Source organism: Brassica napus, chromosome A1, assembly GCF_020379485.1.
Source record: "Brassica napus cultivar Da-Ae chromosome A1, Da-Ae, whole genome shotgun sequence".
In the NCBI taxonomy this organism is placed as follows: Eukaryota; Viridiplantae; Streptophyta; class Magnoliopsida; order Brassicales; family Brassicaceae; genus Brassica; species Brassica napus.
Genome location: NC_063434.1, coordinates 3,379,955 through 3,404,414, shown reverse-complemented (window position 1 = coordinate 3,404,414; position 24,460 = coordinate 3,379,955). Strand labels below are relative to the sequence as shown.

At 38.8% G+C, this 24,460-nt stretch overlaps 6 protein-coding genes across 7 annotated transcripts; 2 read left to right on the top strand and 4 right to left on the bottom strand.

Annotated features, from left to right (window-relative positions):
• The first annotated feature begins 1,914 nt into the window (after positions 1-1,914).
• Positions 1,915-2,630, top strand: BNAA01G06260D. Its single transcript, XM_013816148.3, has 2 exons — positions 1,915-2,327; positions 2,426-2,630. Exons 1-2 carry the CDS (start codon positions 2,015-2,017, stop codon positions 2,440-2,442), a joined length of 330 nt encoding a protein of 109 aa, XP_013671602.1. The 5' UTR covers positions 1,915-2,014; the 3' UTR covers positions 2,443-2,630.
• A 43-nt stretch (positions 2,631-2,673) lies between these two features.
• LOC106375711 (ubiquitin carboxyl-terminal hydrolase 24-like) lies at positions 2,674-5,997 on the bottom strand. The gene is made up of 7 exons (XM_013815728.3): positions 5,644-5,997; positions 4,240-5,085; positions 3,974-4,158; positions 3,650-3,900; positions 3,405-3,550; positions 3,130-3,306; positions 2,674-3,056 (listed from the first exon to the last, which is right to left on the bottom strand). Exons 1-7 carry the CDS (start codon positions 5,656-5,658, stop codon positions 2,868-2,870), a joined length of 1,809 nt encoding a protein of 602 aa, XP_013671182.1. The 5' UTR covers positions 5,659-5,997; the 3' UTR covers positions 2,674-2,867.
• Positions 5,998-6,236: 239 nt separating this feature from the next.
• LOC106375890 lies at positions 6,237-8,871 on the top strand. Of its 2 annotated transcripts, none has more exons than XM_013815939.3 (9): positions 6,237-6,366; positions 6,523-6,647; positions 6,775-7,036; positions 7,184-7,225; positions 7,543-7,625; positions 7,706-7,807; positions 7,933-8,147; positions 8,268-8,362; positions 8,442-8,871. In XM_013815939.3, exons 3-9 carry the CDS (start codon positions 6,895-6,897, stop codon positions 8,714-8,716), a joined length of 954 nt encoding a protein of 317 aa, XP_013671393.1. In that variant the 5' UTR covers positions 6,237-6,366; positions 6,523-6,647; positions 6,775-6,894; the 3' UTR covers positions 8,717-8,871. The 2 variants fall into 2 exon arrangements, with proteins under 2 accessions (XP_013671393.1, XP_022556499.1); XM_022700778.2 differs by having other exon boundaries at positions 6,770-7,036.
• On the bottom strand, positions 8,861-11,707 carry LOC106375800 (leucine aminopeptidase 2, chloroplastic). Its single transcript, XM_013815832.3, has 10 exons — positions 11,385-11,707; positions 10,849-11,257; positions 10,566-10,760; positions 10,240-10,465; positions 10,030-10,156; positions 9,857-9,952; positions 9,677-9,754; positions 9,507-9,567; positions 9,252-9,439; positions 8,861-9,165 (listed from the first exon to the last, which is right to left on the bottom strand). The coding sequence occupies exons 1-10, from the start codon at positions 11,622-11,624 to the stop codon at positions 9,034-9,036; spliced, it is 1,752 nt and encodes a 583-aa protein (XP_013671286.2). The 5' UTR covers positions 11,625-11,707; the 3' UTR covers positions 8,861-9,033.
• Positions 11,708-11,994: 287 nt separating this feature from the next.
• Positions 11,995-13,724, bottom strand: LOC106375980 (50S ribosomal protein L21, mitochondrial). Its single transcript, XM_013816050.3, has 5 exons — positions 13,223-13,724; positions 13,058-13,138; positions 12,858-12,959; positions 12,486-12,560; positions 11,995-12,388 (listed from the first exon to the last, which is right to left on the bottom strand). Exons 1-5 carry the CDS (start codon positions 13,619-13,621, stop codon positions 12,269-12,271), a joined length of 777 nt encoding a protein of 258 aa, XP_013671504.2. The 5' UTR covers positions 13,622-13,724; the 3' UTR covers positions 11,995-12,268.
• Positions 13,725-15,995: 2,271 nt separating this feature from the next.
• On the bottom strand, positions 15,996-18,441 carry LOC106376162 (omega-6 fatty acid desaturase, chloroplastic-like). The gene is made up of 10 exons (XM_013816261.3): positions 18,213-18,441; positions 18,048-18,105; positions 17,718-17,956; positions 17,506-17,649; positions 17,270-17,421; positions 17,071-17,193; positions 16,823-17,000; positions 16,605-16,723; positions 16,409-16,523; positions 15,996-16,326 (listed from the first exon to the last, which is right to left on the bottom strand). The coding sequence occupies exons 1-10, from the start codon at positions 18,249-18,251 to the stop codon at positions 16,162-16,164; spliced, it is 1,332 nt and encodes a 443-aa protein (XP_013671715.2). The 5' UTR covers positions 18,252-18,441; the 3' UTR covers positions 15,996-16,161.
• Positions 18,442-24,460: the final 6,019 nt, after the last annotated feature.

Here is a 24,460-nt window from a genome sequence, read left to right as displayed (position 1 = left end):
ATAACTATACTTACAAGCTTATCATACAGTTTATACTATATTTACACATATTTTGAAAATTATATAAGAATCCAAACTATTTATTAAGTATATTATTATATCACCAAGTTGTCGTGGAGTGAACATATTTTCTAGTTTGCTTTGTTGGTCCGTTTTTCAACTAAATCGATTCTTAGACGCCATGAATTTCTTGCGAAGAGGATTAAACAATAAACAATACATGGAGATGAGTAATTGTATGGATGGGTTAAAGATTACTCAGTATCAGTATCTTTGTGAAGTGCGCATGAATAAAGGTGATTATTAAGGAGACGTGATAAATTGCGTAAACTTAAAAGCAAACATCAATATTATTAGTGTTTGACTAACAAAGCAATAGACATACAAATGTTGTGATGATATAATTTTTTTGTTAGAGGGATGGACAATATTTAGCAGGACAAGTACAACTGGTCATCAACTAATCTGGGAAGACGTATGCGGTATATTAATAACCCGGTTTGAGTTTCTTAATTTCATTATGGTTTCTTTTGCTTGTTCTCTCTTCTTAATTGCAGGGTTTCTTCAGAGTCTTTATAGGAATGTTGAGTGGCTAGTCCAGATCTTGTTTTAAGTTTTTCTTTGTGGTTTTCAGGTTTAGTTTTAGACTTAGTATAGACAACGGGTACACCAACTTCACATGTTTTAAAAAACACGATTAATCAGATGTGCAGATAACAGTAATTATATTTTGAAATTTTATTTAAGAAATATGAACTTGTATGATAAAATATTTAAATCATAAAACTTCTAGTTACACCGCTCTATTATATTGTTATCGTATGTATGAAAATGGACAAAAGCTTTGAAATATACTAGTATTACATTGTTAACGTAAACAAACCATTTAACGAACTTATACTTTTTCGGTTGTGTTTTTAAGATTATGCAAGCTGTATTTTAAGATTATGCAAGCTGTACGTATCGAGAACAACTAGCTAGGAACATATAAAACTTGATTTAATTGGAGGAAGTAAACTAAATCAGATAAAACCATATGGTCCATATCCAAATATGATCCAAATAATATTTGTTTGTAAACTAACAAACCTAACACAGATATCAGATACACTTCCAAATTATGGTTTGATTATGTAAGCAAGTTTGTTCAGTTTGGTTTTAACGACATGTTTAATTGCGTGTAGCTCTGTTAATATGGGTAGATAATAATGGGGGCCATTTAGGTGGTATGAAAGTTTTTTTAACAAACCCAAGAAAAAATTGGGGGCATTTACGAACATTCTTAAAATACAAGACGTTTTCTATAAATTCCGAGAACAATGACAACTCTACAAATCTCCTGGGGAGCAAAACGCAGAAGAGTGTCTCATCGACCATTAGCCCATAAGTTGCAGCAAGATTAGCTTCAATAAACCCTTGAGAATATCTGTACACAACGTGATTTAATCTGTTGTAGTTCTGTAGTAATCTCTATGGAGTTTTATCATTATAACTTCAATTTCCTTAAGCATACATACACACACGACACTCATGAGCAGAAAAATCTTGATGATTTTATATATATATACTACTCCTATATCTATTGTGTGATTGGCTTTTCATTCTGGACAGTGACTAATAAAAACACTTTTGCTTGTAACAGAAGCTTAGTGCCACACTGCCACATTAATTTGTTCAATTTGGTTCTTCTTTTCATTTTTTTTGGTTTAATGCTACTTTGTTATTTACTTAATTATTATATCTCAGACATAAGAGGTCATGCATTGGCTACCCATTTAATTGTAGTTACGAGGAAACTCATCAGAATCTCACAAATTTTCAGGTCTTTTGTCACATGACACCAATAATATATATTAATATGAAAAGAAAACAGTAAGCTTACTGTCTCAACATAAAAAAATTAAAAACTCACATGCAGCACAAACCCTAAAAGCCCTCAAGCTAAGCCAATATATAAACCCTTTGGCCCCTAAACAACTTCCTTCAAAGCCACATTCACTAGACTCAATCCAAAATGGCGACAGGTTCTCGTGTTCTGATCGGTCTAGCAATGATCCTCATAATCTCAGGAGAACTGCTAGTTCCAGGGCAAGGAACGTGCCAAGGAGACATAGAGGGTCTGATGAGAGAATGTGCGGTCTACGTCCAGCGTCCTGGCCCAAAGGTAAACCCATCCGCAGCGTGTTGCAAAGTCGTCAAGAGATCAGACATCCCTTGCGCATGTGGCCGTATCACACCCTCGGTTCAAAAGATGATAGACATGAATAAGGTTGTTCTTGTCACTTCCTTTTGTGGGAGGCCTCTCGCTCATGGTACCAAGTGTGGAAGTAAGTCTATTATCAATCAAGCAGCTTCATACTTTCAATAAGGTTGTTCTTGTCACTTCCTTTTGCTATCCTAATGTGTTAATGTTCTTATGTGGCAGGCTACATTGTGCCATGAGGTTTGGGACCAGACCTCAAGTGCTAGGGCTTTGTGGAATAAAGTGTTTGTGCTTTGGAGCCTTACTAGTCGCCACTTAAATCTACTCTTGCAATCTCTAATGTATTGATCCAAATAAATGTAATTGAGCTTCAATGTTGTTTAAATTGAATAAACCGGATTAATAAAGTATAATCTTGATTGGTTCACCAGAGTACTCCAGACCATATATTAGACTAATACAGCTGAATCTTAATAAGTCTGAAATAATAATAATAAACGTATTGAATAACATTAAAACATTTCCATCTCAGAGGAATCAAAACAAAACTTTCATGTAATCCAGGTACTCTAAAAGCTATTTACCTATTGAGATTCTCTGCTTCATAGTTTTTATATGAGAATTCCTTTCCCGACAATGGAAATAGAGATTGATTTTGATTCTCTTACACTTGTTTGTAGAACAGAACATAGGCTTGGTCGTGCAAAACCTGTTTTGGCCCTATAGCAGTCACAGATGCATCATCGAACCTAAGCCACTGATTGTTCTTTCTTCGAGCATCCGCGGTGTAGTGCCCCTTTGATGGATCCCTTCCGTGGTGAGTAATCGTTGCCACAAGCTCATATTTTAAACCCTACAAGAAGAAACCTGAGTAAGTAAAAGTTCAAAGAAGATCACATTAGACAGTTTTGTTTTCAACTTAATACCCCGTTGGAAGGAGAAGCAAGAAGGTAGCGGCCTAGGTTGAGCTCGAGGGGGAAGTGAACAGGTTTATGGAGCTTAGTACTCCCTTGGTTCCCGTAGCTAAAACGCATAAGGTGCAGTATCATTATCTTCGAGAGCTTCTGTATCTTTATCGACTTTCTAGCACTCACTACACCAGCCTGTAAATGAGAGAGCTCAAACAAAGCAAATAGGCCAATTATTAAAACAATATTCATAAGGAATCTTCTTCAACCAGTAACGGATTCAATAGATTTACCTTGCCAGTAACAGAGGCTCGATAACCTTCAAGATCTTCAGGGGCAGAAAACAAATGCAATGCATCTTCAATTGTGCACACAGCTTCCGAGTGAATATCGAGGTGGAGTAAGAGATATGGCTGCACAGTAGCAGAATCTTTGTTCCCTGTTTCGATAAATTTAACATATAAGTTGCTAATGAAGCAGAAACTTTATCTTTAACATTTTAATAAGAAAAAAAATAAAATGGCTTCAATGCTAGTACCTTGTGCCTTCACTACGCTTCTGAGCTCCCCACCGAAGATATCACTGAGCTGAGAAGGAACAAAGCTTTGAGTTCTTGTCACAGCAGATTTGTTTTTGGGTCCAACCGTTTCCCATTCATCATCATCGCTGGCAGAAGAAAGAACAGATGACTTGGAACCAGTGAGTCTAGGGGACTCGTCCCTGAGTTTCAGTAACTCATCGTGCATTTGGTCCATTATGAAACTTAAAAACTCCTGAGCGTCTTCCTGCCTGTCGACACAAGCACACAGTGCGTTAGAATCAGAGGGGAGACTAACTATGTAATGTAATAATAGTCACAAACCTTGGGCGGCCAGACATGTTGTTGAGTACATCTGGAGTAAAGTTTCTAAGGACCGTTTCAAACATGGCAGGTGTGAAAGGTCTACCCGACTCAACAACGGTAACATTGTTTCTGAAGCTTGAACTGCTTGGGGAATCTAGTTCAGATATGAACTCGGAGAATGCAGCTAAGGTTGGAGACTCAGCCTGAACATAAACAACCACGATCAGACAACATATATAGAAAATAGAGCTGAAAGTATAGAGAGAAACATGCAGGAGAGGTACCTTTGGAATATCTTGGAGTTGTATTCCCTGGAGGAGCTGCACAAAAGGAGAGCAGGAGAGTAAAGCCTGTAATGTTGCATTGAGGAAGCACAAGTTTCCGGCGTTTATTAATCCTCTTGGTGTGAAGTCTTTAAGAGGCGGTGCGGGTTCAGTATGAACCATCTGGTTGTTCTTTCTTGGTATGCTGGCAGGTGAAGAATCACTTGAGAAAATTTCGCTGTCCAGGGCTTGGAACTTTGAGCTTGTAGCTTTATACAAAGCATCACTTTCACCATCTGATACACACAGCTTCTCCAAACCAGCCTTCACCGCCACACCATTGTTGAGAGGTTTTCTTTCAGACACCTCCTTGATTGTTCCGTTTTCTACCACATGCTCCGGAACTCCTGAAGTGTGTTTCCCAGGGAGTTTTGCAACTTTGTCAGAGCTGGAAGGTCTAGAAGTATCGAGTCTCTTTTGAGACGCAGCAGATTGAATACTTCTATCTTCCTTGTGAGAGCTGGAAGGTCTAGGAGCATCGACTCTCTTTTGAGACACAGAAGATTGAATACTTCTATCTTCCTTATGAGAGCTGGAAGGTCTAGGAGCATCGACTCTCTTTTGAGACACAGCAGAATCTTCCTTATGAGAGCTGGAAGGTCGAGATTTAACTACTCCATCAGCAGCCTGAGCCTTCTTCAACTCGCCATTAGTGTTAACTGGAGAGCTTCCGGTAACGAGATTAAAAGAGCCGAATTGTATACTCCCTACAGACTTTTCTTTATGATTCTGAGGAGCCTTGATGGGTTTTTGCTGCTCAAGTAATGACCTTGTTTCATGTTCTGTAAAGGATCCAAACACAAAGACCTGCCACCAACAAAACAATCATAGCAAAGTAATGAACATCATTTATAGCAACTAAATCAAATCTGAAAGAAAAGTATAGTCTCTCTCGCATACACATTGAGCCTCAGAGAGTAACTACTATACAACAACCAAGTAGCAACCAACATAAACAAAGCGGAAGCTACCCAAAAATCACAACTTTAACATCACTTACATAATAGTCACAACTTTAAAATCACAACAAAGTGGAAGCTACAAAAAAAAATCACAACTTTAATCTCACTTACATAAAAATCACAACTTTAAAATCAAAACAAAAGTGGGAGCTACATAAAAATTACAACTTTAAAATCACAACAAGGTGGAAGCTACATAAAAATCACAACTTTAAAGTTCACAGCTCTTGTCGGAATCAGACCAAACACTTCATAAACGACAATAACAAAATCTACACGAAACATAGACTCATCTATTACAACTAATGTCATTGTGTGAGCTCCAAATGCAACTCTGGATCATTCTAGACAATGAGGACTAAACCCTAAACACAAGAGGCAGAGAACAAGTGGGAAAAGTTACCTTCTTGTCACTCATATTCGGCACATAGACGTAATAATCTGGTTGAGAGAGAGATCCAAGGGAGAAGAAGTTTGAGAAAGTAGGGTTTGAGGCAGCAACAACCCTTGATGAGAGTCGGCTACTTGAGAAGACATGAAAGGGGGGGAACGAGACGAGTAAGAAAGAGAGGATTTTTAGAAAGGGAAAGCCCCTTCTCGCTTCTTCTCTGCAAGTAAGTAAGAGAGGGCGAGAGAGAGAAGAGAGAAAGATCAGACCTTTTTTGAGATTTGAGAAAGATATTATTTAGGGTTCCTTTTCTCTTTGTCGGATAGTTTGGTGGGAGAAGGAGAAGGAGGAGAGGACGGGAGCTTGGTTCTTTCGTCAAACGACGTCGTTTCCGTCTTTTACAATAAAACAACCCGGTTTGATTGTTAAATTACTACTCTTCCGGTTTGGTACGGTCTGATGTGACTTCTTACAATAAACTCCCGGTCTAATTGTTTCATTACAACTCTTCGGGTTTGGTACGGTCTGGCGTGACTTTTTACCACAGTCACCAACTTACTAACTACTGTAGTGGGTTAAGATGTTGTCTTTACAGTTATCCTGTGTCTCGGGTTCGAAGCTTTTCAACTTTCTTATTAAAATCCCTTTCGAAAGAAAAATAAAATAGAGAGGGAGAGAGAGAGGGAGAGGCCAACAAAAATAATATCGCCGAAGAGTTCATTACCTTCTCCTCCGACGGTTAGTTGTTTTGCTTCTTCTCCCTCTTCTGTTTTTATTATCTCTCTTTCTTTCTTTCTTTTTTTCCTCTTCTGATTTGATATCTGATGATGCTGTTAATATACATGTAAGCTTAGAGAAAGAACTGTTTATAATTAGTATTATTATTTTTTGCAGGATAATGGTTCCAACAGTACTTTGGTAATCAAAAGGACATGACTTTCACGGTTTTTTCTGGTAAAAGTCATCAAATTTGCAAGACCCAACAAGACCCACTGTTGATAAGAGTCTGTAAGAAGAAGGTTAAGTATCTAATTCGCGCATTATAATATTAAATTAGAATATTTAATAATGTTGATTTTGATTTCTGAGCTGTTTCTCACCTTGAAATTCACCGCTTTGACTAATTATTGAAAACAATTAGTGTAGGTCACGACTATGAGATCCTGATGTGAGAGAGAGAGAGAGACCCTTTGTTTTTTATTCGTTTATTATTTACAAAGCCAAAAACATCAGAGAGAGATAAAGAAGAGGAAGGAGACAAGAACAATGAGTGTCTCTTTGAGTGTGATGACATTCAATCTTCACGATGATCAACCTGAAGAAAGTCCTAATTCATGGGATAAAAGAAAAGATTTGTGTCTCAGTGTCATCACCAGTTACTCCCCCGTTATTCTCTGCACTCAACAAGGTTCTCTCTCTTTTCTTTCTTCCTATGGATGAATCAGTAGCTTGTTAGATCTCTCTTCCTTCTTCATATTTGGCTTATTGAGTATGAATGAATGCTGTAGTGTAATATTGCTTCATGTGTTTTTGATCTCCTGTTTCCTTTGTGTAGGTGTGAAGTCGCAGTTAGACTATATTCAGCAGGGTTTACCAGGTATACATATTATCTTTTTTTTTTCTATGATGTGAATTCTATAGAGATCTAGATCTAGATTCTATTTTTAGTATATATGTTGATATTGCTTAATTCTGACAGTTGATTTGCACTCTGAGTTGTCTGTTGTATGGTAATGATGTGCACGTTATTCTTCACATGATGGTGGCATTGTCTATCTTGTTTTTTGTTACTACTTCCTTTAGCTAAGAACCAATGAACTAGCTTCTAGTTCCACATGCTTTGACAACACTTCAGATTGCATTGTGTCCTTGAACTTAGAAGAGATAGACTATAATACTCTTCTTTGATTGCAGGGTATGATCAATTTGGCATATCAAGAAAAGGGCATGAGGATCCCGCTGATGAATCTTGCACCATCTTCTACAACAAGGAAAAAGTAGTTGACTTTTTTTCATGAAAATGTCACCTTCTTGATGATTAAAATTGAATGCTATACTCTATGTATGCTAATTGAAGGTAGAGCTGCTGGAGGGTGGAACATTTTGGTTGTCAGAGTCTCCCTCGGTCCCTGGAAGCACGGCATGGGGTTCTGAAGTTCCCTGTATAGCGACATGGGCCATATCCTGATTACTCTGTGGGATTGATGTTAGTTAAACTGCTGTTAGCTTAGTATTAATGGCTTGATTCTATTGTCCTATATATATATATCAGGGTCTTGTGTTTTCTTTGACAAAGCTGCCTACACATTCCAACTTAAACGTGTGGAGCCGCCGGGCTTTTCGTTTCAGATAGTCAACACAAACTTGGATGAAATCAGTCCTCGGGCCCGTAGGCGAAGTGCTTTGCTCACATGGCAACACATGGCATCATTACCTCCCAGCTTGCCCGTTGTCTACTGTGGAGGATTCAACACACAGAAGGAATCAACAACCGGAAGATTTCTCTTGGGCAGATCTAGGTACATTACTATCACTCAACTCAAAGAGTTTCCTTTCTGAATTTCTGTGTGTTGCAATATTAGCTACACTGCAAAACTTGTTTCAACTCAAAGTGTCTTTTCTATTCATCCAACTTGCAGAGAGCATGGTGTGGTAGGGGACATGAGAGACGCATGGCCAAGTGCCCGAGTACGAAAAAATGTCGCCCTCATAAGAACATATCATGCTTTCAAAGGTAAACATTGTTCGCCTCTCACGAGCCATTAGAATCATTTATCTCTGGAGTTTCATAACATATTGAAGACTTTGTGTAGGTGACAAGCAGGGAACGGTCGAGTTTCTGAAGCTAATATTCAGAGCGCTATGCCTCTGCTGGGACCGACAGACACAAGATCTACACACTGATTGGATACTCTACAGAGGTAGGTCTGTAGTTCCCGTGATGTGCGAGGTGGTAAATGACAAGGTCGACGAGTTGTACCCGTCGTCTCACTACCCTGTGTTTGCTGAGTTTATGCTTCCTCGTTCTGTAAGAATGCTTGAACCTACTCCTCCTGTTCCTTCTTCTGCTCAAGAAGAGGAAAGCTAGAACCGCTTGTTCCTCCTGTCTTTGCTTAAAGCTTTGGAAAATATTGTATTGTTGTGCACATGAGCTCTGATTTTTCTCAGAGCCTAGCTTAAACTTATTCAAAGGAAATAACTACTCTGTTTGTTTTGTTATAAGACGAACAAGAAGCTTCAAAATTCTTCTCCAAAAAACCCCAAGTTTTGCTTCGTTGAAGTATTATCTCACTATCTATCATAGTAGACGCCAAAAGGAAACAATTGAGAACGGATTAGCCCATCAATATCTAAAGCACAATAATTCGGGGCACAATGATTGGTCTCTGATCATGAGGTTTCATTTTAAGAAGAAGAATTGTTTTGTACCCACTCGACGAGTGTCGCAACTCCAAACCCAGTCGCAGCTTTCTTCTTCTCGTTCCACACCGGTCCTGCCATATCTATGTGCATCCACTCTACCTTCTCGTCCACAAACTGCAACCATTCACCAAACCCCGGTTCTTCGTTAGAGAACTAAAGTGCAAGTATTAGAATGTGCTCTTTGTTTCTACGCTTCTCACCTGTTTCAAGAAGAGAGCCGCGGTGATGGATCCACCTGCACGGCCTCCAGTGTTAACCATATCTGCAACTCCTGATTTCATCATCTCCCAGTAACTCTCTTCCATCGGCATTCTCCATAGCTTCTCTCCGCTTCTTTCCGATGCAGCAATTACCTCCTTTGCAAGCTCATCACTAGGCGTATATATGCCTGCAGAAAAAAAAAAATCAACATTCACTCATGATGAGTGAACGTAATTATACACAAACCTATGTACCTGCCATGGAATTTCCAAGAGCAACAATACAAGCTCCAGTCAACGTTGCAAGGTCAACAACCTGCATAAATTATTCAAAAGTTTTAGCAAAAACCGATAGAAACAATGTCTGAATTAGACTCCTCAAGCTTCTATGTATCAACAAACGAACAAAATATTTCAGACAATACCTTATCGACTCCCTGGTTGCAAGCATAAACCAGAGCATCTGCAAGTGTTAGTCGCCCTTCAGCATCTGTGTTGTTAACCTGCACAATATCGCAAACAAATTAGTTTAGCGTAAGAGAAAACAATGGAGAACTCGGAATCTTTTGAAGCAGATCTCACATAGGAAAGAGTGTTCATGGTACCTCTATTGTCTTTCCGTTTGAGGCTGTAAGGACATCTCCAGGTCTCATTCCGGTACCACTTATCATATTCTCACATGCTGCGACAATGAAGTGCACCTGGTTGTGCAAAAAGGTATTTGTCAAGGTACATTCCCGTTAACTAAGAAACTCAAGTTTCGTGTGATAAACTTTACCTCAACACCTGGAGGCTTAATTTGACCAATGGCCTTTGCAGCGCCAAGAACAGCAGCTGAACCTCCCATATCAAATTTCATGAGCTCAATTAAGCAACCCGGTCCGGTCTTAATGTTGTAGCCACCACTGTGAGCAAAAAAGCTTACGGTCAACAACTTATAAAGAGAGACTGATGCAGCAAACGTATTAAACAGAAGACAACTGATTACCTGTCAAATGTCAATCCTTTTCCAACAAGAGCAAGTTTGGTCTTGACAGGGCCGCTAGAAGGTTTGTAGACAAGGTGGATGAAACGAGGTGGATTAGCTGAAGCAGCCGCAACAGCGAGATAGGAACCCATCTTCAACTCTCTGCATTGCTCCTCGTTCAAGATGTTTGCAGTCATGACATCACTGTACATGGAAGCCAGGTTTGAGGCCTCGTCAGCTAGTACAGCTGTAAGATACAAAGTCGCAGACTTCAATACACATCAATGCTCACATTACACAAACATGGAAATACAAGAAAATAACGCTCCAAAAAAAACGAGCTATACCAGGGGTGAGAACGTTGGCAGGTGAATTAACGAGTTCTCTCCCGAAAATAACGCCATAAGAAACATCTTCAGCATACTTAAGCTTCTTCTCTAGCTCAGGTCCAGTTCCAAAGCCAATGATATCCACAGATTTGAGAGATGGTTTCTTTGACTCAGACTTATACCTGCTATCTTCAAACAAACCAAGCACCGTGCCTGTCACAAAGTAAACAACGATTCCATCAGTTCCAAAACGGTAATGAAACAAGAATCCTTCTCCTGTTTACATCAAAACAACAAACACCTGAAGCAATAGCTGAAGCAGAAGTGAGCTTCGATTCATTAGACTCTGAAGAGGCCAGAACAACAGCAACGCTGCTAGCTTGAGAAGCCTTTGCAGCTGCAGCAACAGCCTCGCCGAGACTCTGAAAAGCCGAAGGAGAGGACGCAGTTTTACCAAGACCAATCAGACCCACACGCTTTGATCCGAGACCCGGGAGTCTAAGAACTGTTGACTGCCCTGGCTTCCCGGAGAAATCTTCCTCAGAAGAGACATCCGCTAAGAGTCCACCCAAATGAGCATCGAGCTTGTTCAGTATCGGGTTCTGGAACTTGGAGTTCACGTCCTTGGCCATGTCTTTCTCCGTCACGCCAACAGCGAGTATGTCGCCTTTCCACTCCGTCACGTCGACGTCCTTCGCCGCGAAGGTGACCTAATACATAACATCGACGATTCAAAATCAGGTCAACGCCACATAAGAAAAAAGTCAAACTCGAACGCAATCGACAAATCAACACAGAATCCACGAAGCAGTGACTAGAATCGAGTTTAACACACACCTTAGGATGATCGATGGAGTTGGCCTGAGTGAGGCCGAGAGTAGCTTGTGCGAGTGTGTGAGCCATGGCTCTCCCTCTGGAAGAATGGTAAAGAGGCGTTACGGCGAGAGCGAGTCTAAAGCGAGGCGGTAATCGGAATCGGAGGAAGCTCGAGGAGAGTGGTGAAGGAGAAGAAGAGAATGAACGGAGATGGAATCGAGCAGAAGAAGAAGCAACGGATGTAACCAAAGTAACGGCCATTTGCGAAACGCACGGAGACGAAGCCGCCGTGTGTTAGTTATCTATCCGATGACTGGAGAATTTGATTACGGGGCTACTCCACTATTTTTACTTGACTCACCCATTTGCTACTATCCGACTCGGCCCACCCGGTTCGGGTCCGTTCTGACCCGCTACGACGTATCATGTGCTTGTCATGTGACTATCATGTTAACTAGGAAGTTATTTCGATTAAGAATTTTTTTCAACACAGTATGTAAATGTATTAGCTTGTTGCCGGCCAAAAGAAATAATGTATTAGCTTGTTACAAATCTGTACCTACGCTGTTATTACTATACAAAAGAAAACTAATATTAAAAATATTAAATACAATTTTTGCTACATTATTACTCCGCAAATCTTTTATTTATGAATTTTAAAACAAAAACAAACAATATCCAGAAGCTTGAGCGAGTTCCATTACAAATGAAGTTCAAAATGAAACAGTGGGGAGAAACCTCAGATACCTAAGGCAATCACGTTCATATCTTAGGAGCCTAGTAATTACCACTTACTACCAAACAAAGGGCTTATTCTTTCCCTTCAGCGACTAGTTCTAAGAAAAGCTTCAAAGTATAAGCATCAGCCAAAAAAAAAAAAGGAAGCAATTCTTCTCTCTAACGTTCTAACCAACAAGCTCAGCCTCTGGTTGCTCTGTATCAGCTGCCTTGGAAGGTTTATGGACAGTCTTTGGTTCTGGTTTCTCTATTCCTTGTATATCGGTTATCCTCAACTTTGTTAATTCCTGGACATTAAGCGTTAAATGATCAAAAACAACATACTAGTTGAAAAGAGTTCGAAGCAAGGTAATTGCCAAAGCTGAAACACTTAAGGGATGATACCTGTCGATGTCCTGTGGTTCTCCTATAATTCTTCCTTCGTTTCTTTTTGAAAATAAGCACTTTTTCATCCAACGCCTGTCACTCACACAAAAGGTATTCAAACTAGTTAGACGCTATTCTACATCAAGACATTCATTGATGATGTGGCCACCAAACAATAGATGAAGACTAATCTAATAACTTGTAGTCCGTCCATACATTATTCCTAAGGCTTTCAAACTCTTAGCACTAGCTGATTAAGTTTCTCTCACCCATCATCGGATTCAGCAAGCAAATTCTCATGAAAGTAAATGTTCTGTTTTCAATTGTCAACCTTTTTTCCCTTATGCACAGCTTGACTAATATTATAAAACACCTAGCAAAGACACTTACATGCTCTTCCACTACAGCATGAACAGTTGCCTCTGGCAAGATAGGCCTACCAATAATTGTCTGGCTTGACGATCCCAACAGAAGAACCTTCGTCAGTGTCAACTGCCGCAAAGACACAAGATTTAACAACATTTATAAATCATAAAACAATAGCAAAGATCTTAAACGTTAAAACAATGTTCATGAAGAAGAGGATAAACCTTATCATTGATGTCACAGAACTTCAACTTCTCTGTGAAAATGGAGTCCCCGTTGCTCACTTTGAACTGATGCGAACCAATCTATAGGACAGCAATAAAAAAAACAGTCAAACATCAGAATTTGTCTGAAATGACACTATGAGTTTTGTCGAGCAGACACGAAACCTGAACAACGGCAAAGACTGGCTCGTATGGTTTGAAGAGTCGCTCGGAAGTTTTGAGAGGACCCATCACTTTGTACCCTATCTCCGCCGCCGCCTCCACTTTCTCCGCCGGTGAATATTCCCTTTCTACTTCCATCTCCGCCGAATCCTCCTCCTCCTCATCGTCATCTTCTCCATCGCTGCTTTCATCAGTACCGTTTGATTTCGAAGCGAATTGGCGACCTTGGGAACGACTGTACCAAGGGAAGTAGTCCGTAGTGAGAGATCGATTCTGGATTGGGGCCGCATGAGTACCGGAAAGCTCTAATCCCCGAATTGAAGAGATCAAGCGTGTTTGGCTGATCGATAAAACCGTCGTGGCGCGGCGGCTCAACTCGCGAATGCATCGAAGGCTCGCCATCGGAGCAGGCTTAGGGTTTACAGAGACTAGAGAGGGTTTTTGTTGTCCTTGTTTCGTCAACTTGAAGTTTACGGAAACCCTCTGCACAAGTCAGAGGGTATCATCATATGCATATTACACCATGTCTTAGTGGTGTTTTGTTTGATTATATATAACAAAGAGATAGGTAATAAATCAATTTTCTTAAATTTTACCATATATCACAGTTTGGGATGTTATAATTCATCTATTTTTAAGGAATTCAATTTCCTTGTTACGTTCTACTATAAGTTTCAAGACAACTTTCGGATCAAAAATGAAATGGTTAACTAGGTCTGATACCATTTATAACGCTCTGATCCGTCCACGGCTAATGGACCATCCATGCCTGCTCACTCGCTTCATGGATTCCATCCCGTTCCAACGGTCGATCCGTTAATTTTTACAAAACCTAAAAGTCATGTTTATTAACCCTGCAAATCAGCATTCAACCTTTTTTCGTACTTTGGCACTCGTACAATATCGCGAATTACTTCCCGATATGTCATCTATACTTCAGTCTAAGCACGTTTAGTTTTGAAAATTTAAAAGAATATATGACGCAAAAGGTAAGTTAATTTTAGTAACATAGATAACTAAATCAATTCTTTTAAGCCTTTTTACATATCACCGTCCGGGATGTTAATAATTTTAGTACAAAGAATCATGGAAAGTTGCAGGGAACTAATTTAATTATAAGCCTAAGATAAAGTCCAAAGTAACCAGATAAAAATTAATAACAACGTCGATCACTAAAGAAAATGACAGAGAGGCCAGTGTACTTCTTCTCCCATAATATTTCTAAAATATTATTGAGTAATTGTACTCCCTACACACAACTTCCTCTATATTTGCATTTCATACCCTATTTCCCTTCAATTTTTTTCCCCCATCACTACCATTTTTCCCTAATTCAATAGTATCCCACTCTTTTCAGTATATTGAACTAATTTACTCAATATCATTTGTGCTAAATAGTTTAAAATTGTTTCCATTTAGAAAAAAGGAAATTACCACCCCATAAAAAAAGTTACGAAATATTGTTTGTGATATAGATAGTCTTAAAAGATTTTCCTTGTACAAAAAAGAAATCAAAATCCAAAAAAAAGCACAAGATGTTGTTATTGAAGATAAATAGTTAGAAATAATTTAATAATTAGAAAAAAGGAAATCACAACATCTATATAAATAAACACGTATATCTATGTGATCTCTCCAGTGATATTTTTTCTAGAAGAAACAAAACAAGCTGCTCTTACTCTCCAACAATCATGACTGCTTGGTTCCCAAAGATCATCTTCCTGGCCTTCCTTGTCTTGCTTTTGGTTGTACATTCACAAGCTCGGTTCTTTCTTGAGCCAACTATATATGAAATAGACGGTGAAATAGTCGAATTTTATAAACATTGGCATGCAAATAAGGTCTAAGATATTGATGACGTGATCAACGAGGAGGTGAAATCGACTAGGAGGTGAAATCGACTTACATCGGCGACTTGCATGAGAAGCTAATGGTCAGATACGGCGCCAAATTGATGTGGAGGATTGATGTTTTTCTCTGTCTTTGTTTCTCTTTATTGTTTACCGATTTACTTTTCAAGCTTTCCTTTCGTATTGTCAGCAGATGTTCTGCTAGGGTTTCAAAACCCATCATCAGATGTTATGCGTAATAATACAAGTCGATATCTTTGTTGTTATTTTCTTGGGTTATTCAATCAAATATTGCACAAAACTTATTATTTTTAATGTCTTTGAACAAGGGATAAATGCGATAAGTCCAAACGTTGTGATATGTTCTTGTGTAAATTTAATTTTCATGAACTGCTGCAAGCTATAGTTGGTTCCGTATAGAATCCTTAAGTTATGAATTTACTGCTCAACAAAAAATTGGCTGGATGTTAACTTCTTTTCCAAGAAAAGATATGATGTTGCATTATATAGCTTGTTGGATTTACGGGACAAGAATATGGTCTGGTCTTGGCGCGTGATTATAGGGTCTCCGGTGTTGATATGGAATAAATATGTGTGCTGAATGATTTTTTGAGGATTTATCGATATGAGAATGTATGGAGGAGGGAGTAGTGTGAGGTGGTGAGTTCTAGGTTAAACTAAAAGAAGCGACGATCATGGCTCCATTGGTGCAAGGAGTGTGTTATTGTTGAGTGAGCCGACTCTGTCTTATAAGGATCATCTGATGATTTGCAGTTTGTATCTTACCTTGCTTAGTCTGTTATTAAATTTTATGTTTGTAGGTTTGCTAGAGAATAGCAAAGATATCAATATTCAGGAGAATATATAAAAAAGATTTGTATCTCTCTATAGACTGACTTGTTCAAGCTAAGAAAGTGATCATAGAATTGCAAACGGACAGCCAGTTCTCTCTTTTTTTTTGATAAGTTTATAAGATACAGCGTAGAAAAACGTTGGAAAAGCTTTATCGCTTGAAAAGCATACAAGCTAGTGAATATCATTGTCAATTTTTTTAAAAATACTAATACTAATACAAAGGCTGCCCGCCATGAATCAGGCTGCGTAGTTAGGCATTGCTTTCTTGAGGAATGTTATTGGTTGCGATTCTTCAGGGGCTAACCGGTCAAAAGGAATGTAGTTCTCCTCTTTGTCATAGACATGGCACACAGTCATTATCGTCTTCATCAACCGCCAATTCCACGTAGCCAAGTTTGTATACTGCATCAAAAGAAACCTCAAATCTTCTGCCAGTGTCATATAAATTCACAAAGCTTTATGGGATAAAAAAAGTGGTTGTTACCTTTCCCCAGTTCTCTTGTATAGACTGATGAGCCGCACGAAGATTGTAGCTCGGTATCCTTGGGCTTATGTGATGCGGGATGTGTACGTTGATATCATGGCAGAGAATCTCAATCCTGTCACAACGTTGAAAACATATGAAAATCAAACAAGAGCTATCAAAACTCAGCCAGCAGAGAATTTAAAAGTTGCATTACCAACTCGGGTAATCACAATGAACAGTTCCATTAAGTTGGGCCTGAGCCGCGTTCCACTCATCAGCAGGCTTGAAAGGAATGTGTGGAGCCGTATGATGAACCATCGTGAACGTACTCATCTATAGAAGAAACAGTAAATGCGTTACCATTGTGGCTTCTGATGCTTTATCGAATGAAAAGAGATATAACAGAGAAGAGTAACACATAGAAGCATTTACCCAAAAGTGATAGCCCAACCATGGCATCAGCCAGAACTTTACCCATCCCAGTATACCAACTTTGTATATGATCAGTGGCCATCCAACAGCCATGAAGGCGAAAACACAAGCTAGACTTATCTTCACCCTATTCACTTCGCTCGGTCTGAACTTTCTCAGGTTGAAGTGCCAGTTCACCCTGTTAGAACACTTACTATCATTAACTAAAAAGGTATATAGAGAAAATAAGAATTAAAGAGTATATATACCAGTGAGCTATGGACAACCAAGGCCTAATGGGGCCATATCCAAAAATGATTGCCTTTCTCAGAACAGGTGATGAATCAAACTCCTCTGGCGGAACTGGTTGCCATGCTGTGTCATGAACTAACCTATAGAGAAACAAAGTCATCACATATCCTATAGTGAATATATATATAACAGTCTAGGTAAGCAAGTAAGAGTTACATGTTGGTTTTGGCGTGGTGACGGTCGTGCTTAAACCTCCACGGCTCATAAGGGTACACAAGAGGTAGGAAGGCTAGAGTACCCACAATGTCTTCAACCAATTTGTTCTTTGAAAATGATTTATGAGCACAATCATGACCTATCACAAAGAACTAGAAGAAAGAAACAATGCACTTAGACAAAAGTAAAGTAACAAGGACACATAGAGAAGAGACAGTGGATGATGAGAGGTTTACCCCTGTAACTGCAGTTCCTGTCCAAGCCCAAGCCAAAGGAAGCAGATACCAAGGAGCTTTCGCAATCATGAAGAGCCCCAAAGCGTAGGAAGTCACAGATATCAACACGGACTTCCATGCTTTCACATCATCAATCTCAAACACCTGAAGAAGAAGAAGTTCAGTATCAATCACACTGTTCACACACAACGCTTATTGAAAAAGCTGTATACCTCTTTGGGAAGAGTATCCATGATATCTTTCAAGGTGACGTTATCAGGAAGATCTTGTCCAATTTGTTTGAATCCATAACTGTCTGCTAACTGTTCTCTATGTTCTGCACTATCAGCTGATGGAGGTGCGACAGGAACAGAGACAGCTTTTATGCATCCAATCCTTTTCTTTGCAGGAACAAGGAATGTTCTTCTAGTTCCTTTTAACAAAAGACCAATTGGTCTCACAGCATACACACCTGATAGAACGGTTCACTAACATCAGCATTCATTTAAGAAAGACAACAACTTTGCACTTGCAGAGCAAAAAGATGGGTTTTTGAGGAGTACCCTGAGAAAGACGAGCAGAAGCAAGCTTAGGAGCCCTAGGAAGAGAGTGTTGTGGGCCCTGAGAATCCAATGAGCAAAGAAAAAACAAAATTGATGATGGGAAACTCAAAGTAGTAGTGATGGGCAATAGAGAAGAATGTGAAAGGTGAAGACTTTTTTTTTTACCGTGAAGGCGAAGAGAGAATCAGCAATTCTTGACGCCATGGATGGTGAAGAAGACGAAGCCAAAGGGGATTGAAATTTGAATGGTTGTGAAGAGCCGTCACCTCTTCGAGCTCATAGCACAAGTGACTTCCACAATTTAACTTGGGGTTTTAAATTTTTTTTGTTTCAGAAACAATATTTTTGCATAATTGATCAAAAATATATAAATGTGTATATATTGGGAAAACTATCGTAATATTGAGTAACAAAAAGGGTATAATATTGGCACAATTTTAACAAAAATAAAAGTAATTTAGTTAAGATAATTAATTAATTTTAAACGATAATTCCAAAAATTCGAATTCCAAACGTAAGTTACTAAACTGACGAGTTGTTTGGATCACTAGTTTATTTGGAGCTTTATAGAAAACATGCGTTACGGGTGATACGTGCATATTTATCTATATAACAAATTCTTGTTGAAAAATAAATATATAACGAAAATTGTTTTGTCAAATAGTATTGTTATTTTGTTAATTATATAGGAAAGAGTATAAACTGGACTAATGGTGGTTTAGTCGTTTAAGATTGGCAATGTCAATTTAAAAGCAAAAAGTTTGATGTTTTCATTGCAATCCAGACGTAGTTGTCATGCTTTAAATGATAAAAAATACACAAGACTTTTCATAACCTGAGTTTTTTTTTTAAACCACCATAACCTGAGTCTTATTTACGTTTCTAATCAAAATTTTCGAGTTACAAAACAATATCCAAGTTTGTAGTTTTCCACGGCTACTAAACACAAACACTGAGAATTTCTTTATTATCCTGAAAGTAAAATTGAACATGAAGCTTTGCTCTGAGCCTCTGACTATAGCAAAAGAAAAAATATTATTGTGGGCTTCATTGTGAGTTCAACTCAATTTACGAAGACATGACCTACTAATTAATTACTCGAGACTTGAGACAGAGAATGAGTCTTTGTAAAGAATATGGGCTGAGCCCAACTAAATATAGAAAATATATAATCCAATAGTTGAATCAGAGTAGCAACACATGTGAAGCTGAGCGATTCACATAACCATCATACACTAAATGCACGACAGCTCCATATAAGATGTGATCAAAATCTGATAGTAAATTAGGTTTTGACACGAACCCGATTCATGTCTCAAACTCATGCTTTACCCCTAATTTGATAGATAGTTCTGTGGTTACTGCTTAGCCAACCATAACAGCAATATTAGGCCTAAAGTTTGTTTTCCCACTGAGCATTTAGAAATCCTAATATGAGAACAATCTATGTTTGATCAAAAATAATAATAAGAACAATCTATGATAATGATATTGAGGACTGAGGTTCGCATATTCCCATAGCATGAAGTAACTTTTTAAGGTTTAACCGCGTTAATTACTATTGTTAGTTAAGTTCGTTAGAAATCATTTTCGTTTGTTTGATGTCTCAATTGTCATCACAATCAATGATCTAGTATAAAATACTGTATTTCGAACCAAACACACATTATTATTGATTTTATGCAGAGCTTGCATGTGAATGCCTCTTGTCCGCTAGTTACCGATGTTATTCCCGTTCCAATCAATCAGTTTCTCTCTAATTTCGTCCACCAATAGTTAGATAAAAGAACTTTTGAAAACAAAACTTTGCCACCTCAGTACAAAACTCCATCCATGTTCGGCATTTACTTTCCAGAGTCAGCAAATAACTGAAATAAACGAAACCAATTCAACCCAAAATTGAGTGAAAGGCATGCATCATGATTCATACCATCTATACGCACAGAGTAGCACATACTAATACGAACCTTTTCTTCACTAGTATTCAGGTTTATTATATCTATTTAGCAAAATAATTTATATATTTAAAATAAATATCATTTACATTATATATAAGATACACACATATATGCACATTGCAAACCTGTAAATGATTGCGATATTCTAATAAAGTAAAACCCTAACAAAAAAACTTGATGGATGTGTTTTTAACTCGAGTATGTAAATGTCCAAACATAATTTTTATAAATATACCAAATTTATCTCCATTAGACACTAAATTTCAATCTGCTAAAGTTTGATTTGGAAACAATTTTTAATATACCAAAAAGTCAAAACGGAATATAGAATCATCTCATGAAATGTTATTAACCAAATCATTTTCCGAATATTTTGACACTAAACATACGAATCAAACCCATTGTATTAGTTATATTGAATTTCTACGGGTTTGTCGTTGTCTGTGACAGTGGAAACGTCTTTGTTTGTCATAAGAGAAGAATGGAATTATAGATAGACAGGATAATGGTATGTTGAATGTTAATAATGATCGAAAATGAAATAAAGTAATAACCTTTAATTTGTATAAAATTATTGATAATTCACTGCTAGTAATGCCTGCATGCAGCGTACATGTTCTTGATGGCATTGCCGTGCAATATTGTGTCATACGTGTTCATTTTTTGCTGGCTCTCCACGACCAAAGGATCCGATGGCAATGATGATTACAATAAAATTGATTCATTACAATAGTACTAACTAAGGAGTACATTAGATCCCAATATTGTTAATGCAGCAGAATCAACAAACTTTAAAGAGATTGTGCTATATGTGTATAGTCTATGTATAGGTAATAACAAAACAAACTATGAAATTACAAATGTCGGTAAAATATCAGTAGATAGTTGATATCTATATATTTACATTATGGCTATAAGATAATTAATTAGTCAGTTTAGTAAATTAGTTGACTTGTCTCATTGCTAATTTTGATTTTTCTTCTAAGAGCTAAATGACATGTGGTGCGAAAATTAATCAAGGAATCTGTAACTTGGCATTGGCATGTTATCAACTTTTGGTGGGACTTGACAGCCTTGAGTAATAATCAATATTTCAAAAATAATAGCTTGGGCCGGGGAGTATACCGTAATTGCTTAAGCAGCTCCCTAAATTGACAGAAATGTTTATATAACTGCGTTACATAATATAAAAAATGAAATGAGAATAGTGATTGTATTTTTTGTTGTACTTTTTTTTATCAAGAAACATATGTTGTTTTTTTTTTTTGCTAACTTGTAAATATCATTAGATGATTAAAAGGTTTTTACAAAAGCAGAACCTTAAGGTTGGAACACCCCGGCAAAAGACGAGAAAAAACAGAATGAACCAAAGGAGATGAATTAAGACACCACTGGTAAGAGTATTATCTTAACCATAAGACCATCAAAGAAGAAAACTTTTTCAAGTGCCTTCTCGCCGAAATACCATTCCTCACTTCCCTTTCTAGGCCTTGAAAAACCACATGAGGAGACAATGAGATTTGGTTATGAATCAGATTATTTCTTTGTTTCCAGAGGTGATAGCAAGCGATCCAGTGGCTGCGTTTCGAATCCAACTTAGCAGCTCCGGCCAGCTGATAATCAGGGTTCCTGGTGCTCCACATCTCTGAAAAACATAATACCAAACATCATTACTATACTCACACGCAAGTAAAAGATGATCTCTAGTCTCCACTTCCCTCGAGCAGAAAGGGCAAAGTGGGTTTATGTTCATGCCCCAGGATAGCAGTATGGCTCTAGTTGGAAGCCGATCAAGATTAGCAACCCACATATTGAACGCATGCTTAGGGACAGCACCCTTGTACCAGACTATGTCTGCCCAAGGTTGTTCGTTCTGTCTTGGTCTTAGAACATTCCAGAGACGCCCAGAGCTAAATTCTTCCATACGATAGTTATCAACGACCCAAGCAACAATGTCAACCGTATCAGATGGAAGCGGAAGCATGATAGTGGTTAGATGAGCATGAAGATCGAGTTCCTCGTTTGATCGTGGGTGAGGAAGTCTCCATTGGTTTGAATCAATGGCATCAGCCACCATTGCGTTCCGAGGGAGGCGCAGCCTTCGAGGGCCATCAGCACCGATGTAGTTTATTAGCTGACCAAAAGGTGACCAGGGGTCAAGCCAAAAACTTGTATCTTTCCCATTGTTAATGAAGCTTTTGCAGAATATCAAAGCAAGGGGGCGAAGTTTAAGGAGATTCTTCCAAGTCCAAGAGTCTTGAGGTCCTGCCTTAATTTCCCAGAAAATGTCGTTTTTTAAGCTGTATTCCCAATGCCAATTTGCCCATAAAGAGTCTTTTCTAGATTGGAGAATCCAGATGAACCTCAAACACAGAACTAGGTTCCATGAAACAAAGCTTCTCAGGCCTAAGCCTCCCTCCTTCTTTGGCAAACACACATTATTCCAAGCAACTTTAGCAATTCCTCTCTTTTCGATGTTCCCCGCCCATAAGAACCGGGCACACAAGGCTTCCATTGATCTCAAACACCCTTTCGGTAGAATGAATGCTGAAATCCAAAAATTGACAGTACCGAAGATCACCGATTTCAGAAGCTGCAGTCTTCCTGAAAAAGAAAGCGTCTTTACGGACCAAGACTGGAGCTGAGAAGAGATCTTAGTTAACAGTGGTGTATATTCAGCTACTTTAAGCTTGTTGTTCTTAAGGGGAAGACCGAGGTAGCGAATCGGGAAAGCACCAGATGGGAAACCATAAGAAGCTACTGCAACTGACTCAGCCTGACTTAATCCGGAGGTGAAGATCTCAGTTTTCTGGGGATTCATTTGTAGTCCTGACCAAGAGGCAAAATCATCAAGACATTCTGCAATTCCGTGAAGACTATCACTGGTCCCATCAAAGAAAATCATGACATCATCTGCGAACATCAAATGAGAGATGCCAAGCTCTTGAGTTCTTGGATGAAATCGAATAGAACCTGAGATGTATCTCGAGTTTAGAAGCCTGGTAAAACATTCCATTGCTAGAACGAAGAGGTACGGAGATAACGGGTCCCCCTGCCTTATTCCCTTTGAACTTTTGAAGAAGCCACCAACAGAGCCATTAACTGAGACTGAGAAGGAAGCTGTAGACAGACACTGAGCAATAAGGTCGATGAAGGGTTGGGGGATACCAATAGCCAAAAGCGTAGCTAAGATGAAGTCCCACCTCACACTGTCAAAAGCTTTCCTGAGATCTACTTTCAACATACCTCGTGGAGTAGAGGCAGCCGTGTTGTAACCATTAACTAGGTCAGTAGCTAATAGGACATTTTCAGCAAGGAGACGGCCAGGCAAGAAGGCAGACTGCGCTTTGGATATAACCTGAGGGAGAATGTCCTTGAGTCTCTTCGCTAGTAGTTTGGTGGCCACCTTGTACAAAGTATTCAGACACGAGATAGGTCGGAAGTCTGCAGTAACTGAAGCATTAGGCTTTTTTGGGATTAGCACAAGCGTAGTAGCATTCCATTGCTTCATCAATTGACCCGATTTGAAGAACTCTAGAATCGCATCAGTGACTTCCGGCCCTATTACTTGCCAAGATGCAGTGAAAAATTCAGCAGAATAACCATCAGGACCACACGTTTTATTTCTTGGTAAGGAGAAGAAAGCATCTTTAATTTCAGCATGAGAGAATCCTTTGGAAAATAGGGCAGTCTGCGCAGGGGAGCATCTGAAATCAAAGAGCAGGTTCAAATCACTCTGCACAAACTGAGCAGGGGGTAACGGACTCCCAAGCAAATGGGAGAAATCTTGCACACATAGGTCCAGAATGCCTGATTGAGAATCAATCCTTTCACCAGATTCGGTGAAGAGATAGTGGATGTGATTCTTAGATTGTCTTGATTTAGCATAGCGGTGAAAGAAGCGAGTGTTATTGTCACCAAGACCTGACCATTGAATTCTTGATCTCTGAAGGAAAAATTCTTGCTCAGCTTTTGAAAGTTCCTCCCATTTATTCTGAGCAGACAGCTCCAGCGACGCATTTAAAGGAGATGGGGAGTTCAAAGTCATTTCTTGAGCTTGAACTAGGCTTTCATGAGCTTCTGCCGTTCGCTTTTCCAGCTCTGAGTAGTTAGACTTACTGAAGCTTCTAATAGCATTCTTTAACAGTTTCAGCTTAGTAGAAACTCTGAACATTGCTGACCCAACTGTGTTGAAGGAGTACCAATTTGAAGCAATAAGGTCCAGGAATCCATGGTTTAGCGTGAGGAAGTTGTAGAATTTAAAAGCTTTCACAGCTTTGACACGAGAAGGATCAATGGTGACGGTGATGACGGAGTGATCCGAGAAAGCCGGTGAACCAAAGTTAGCAACAGACTCTGGGAAATGAAAGTACCAATCGTCATTTACAAGCGCACGATCCAGCTTCTTTGCTACAGGTGCAGATTTTCTCTTGTTCCACCAGGTGTAAGTAGTGC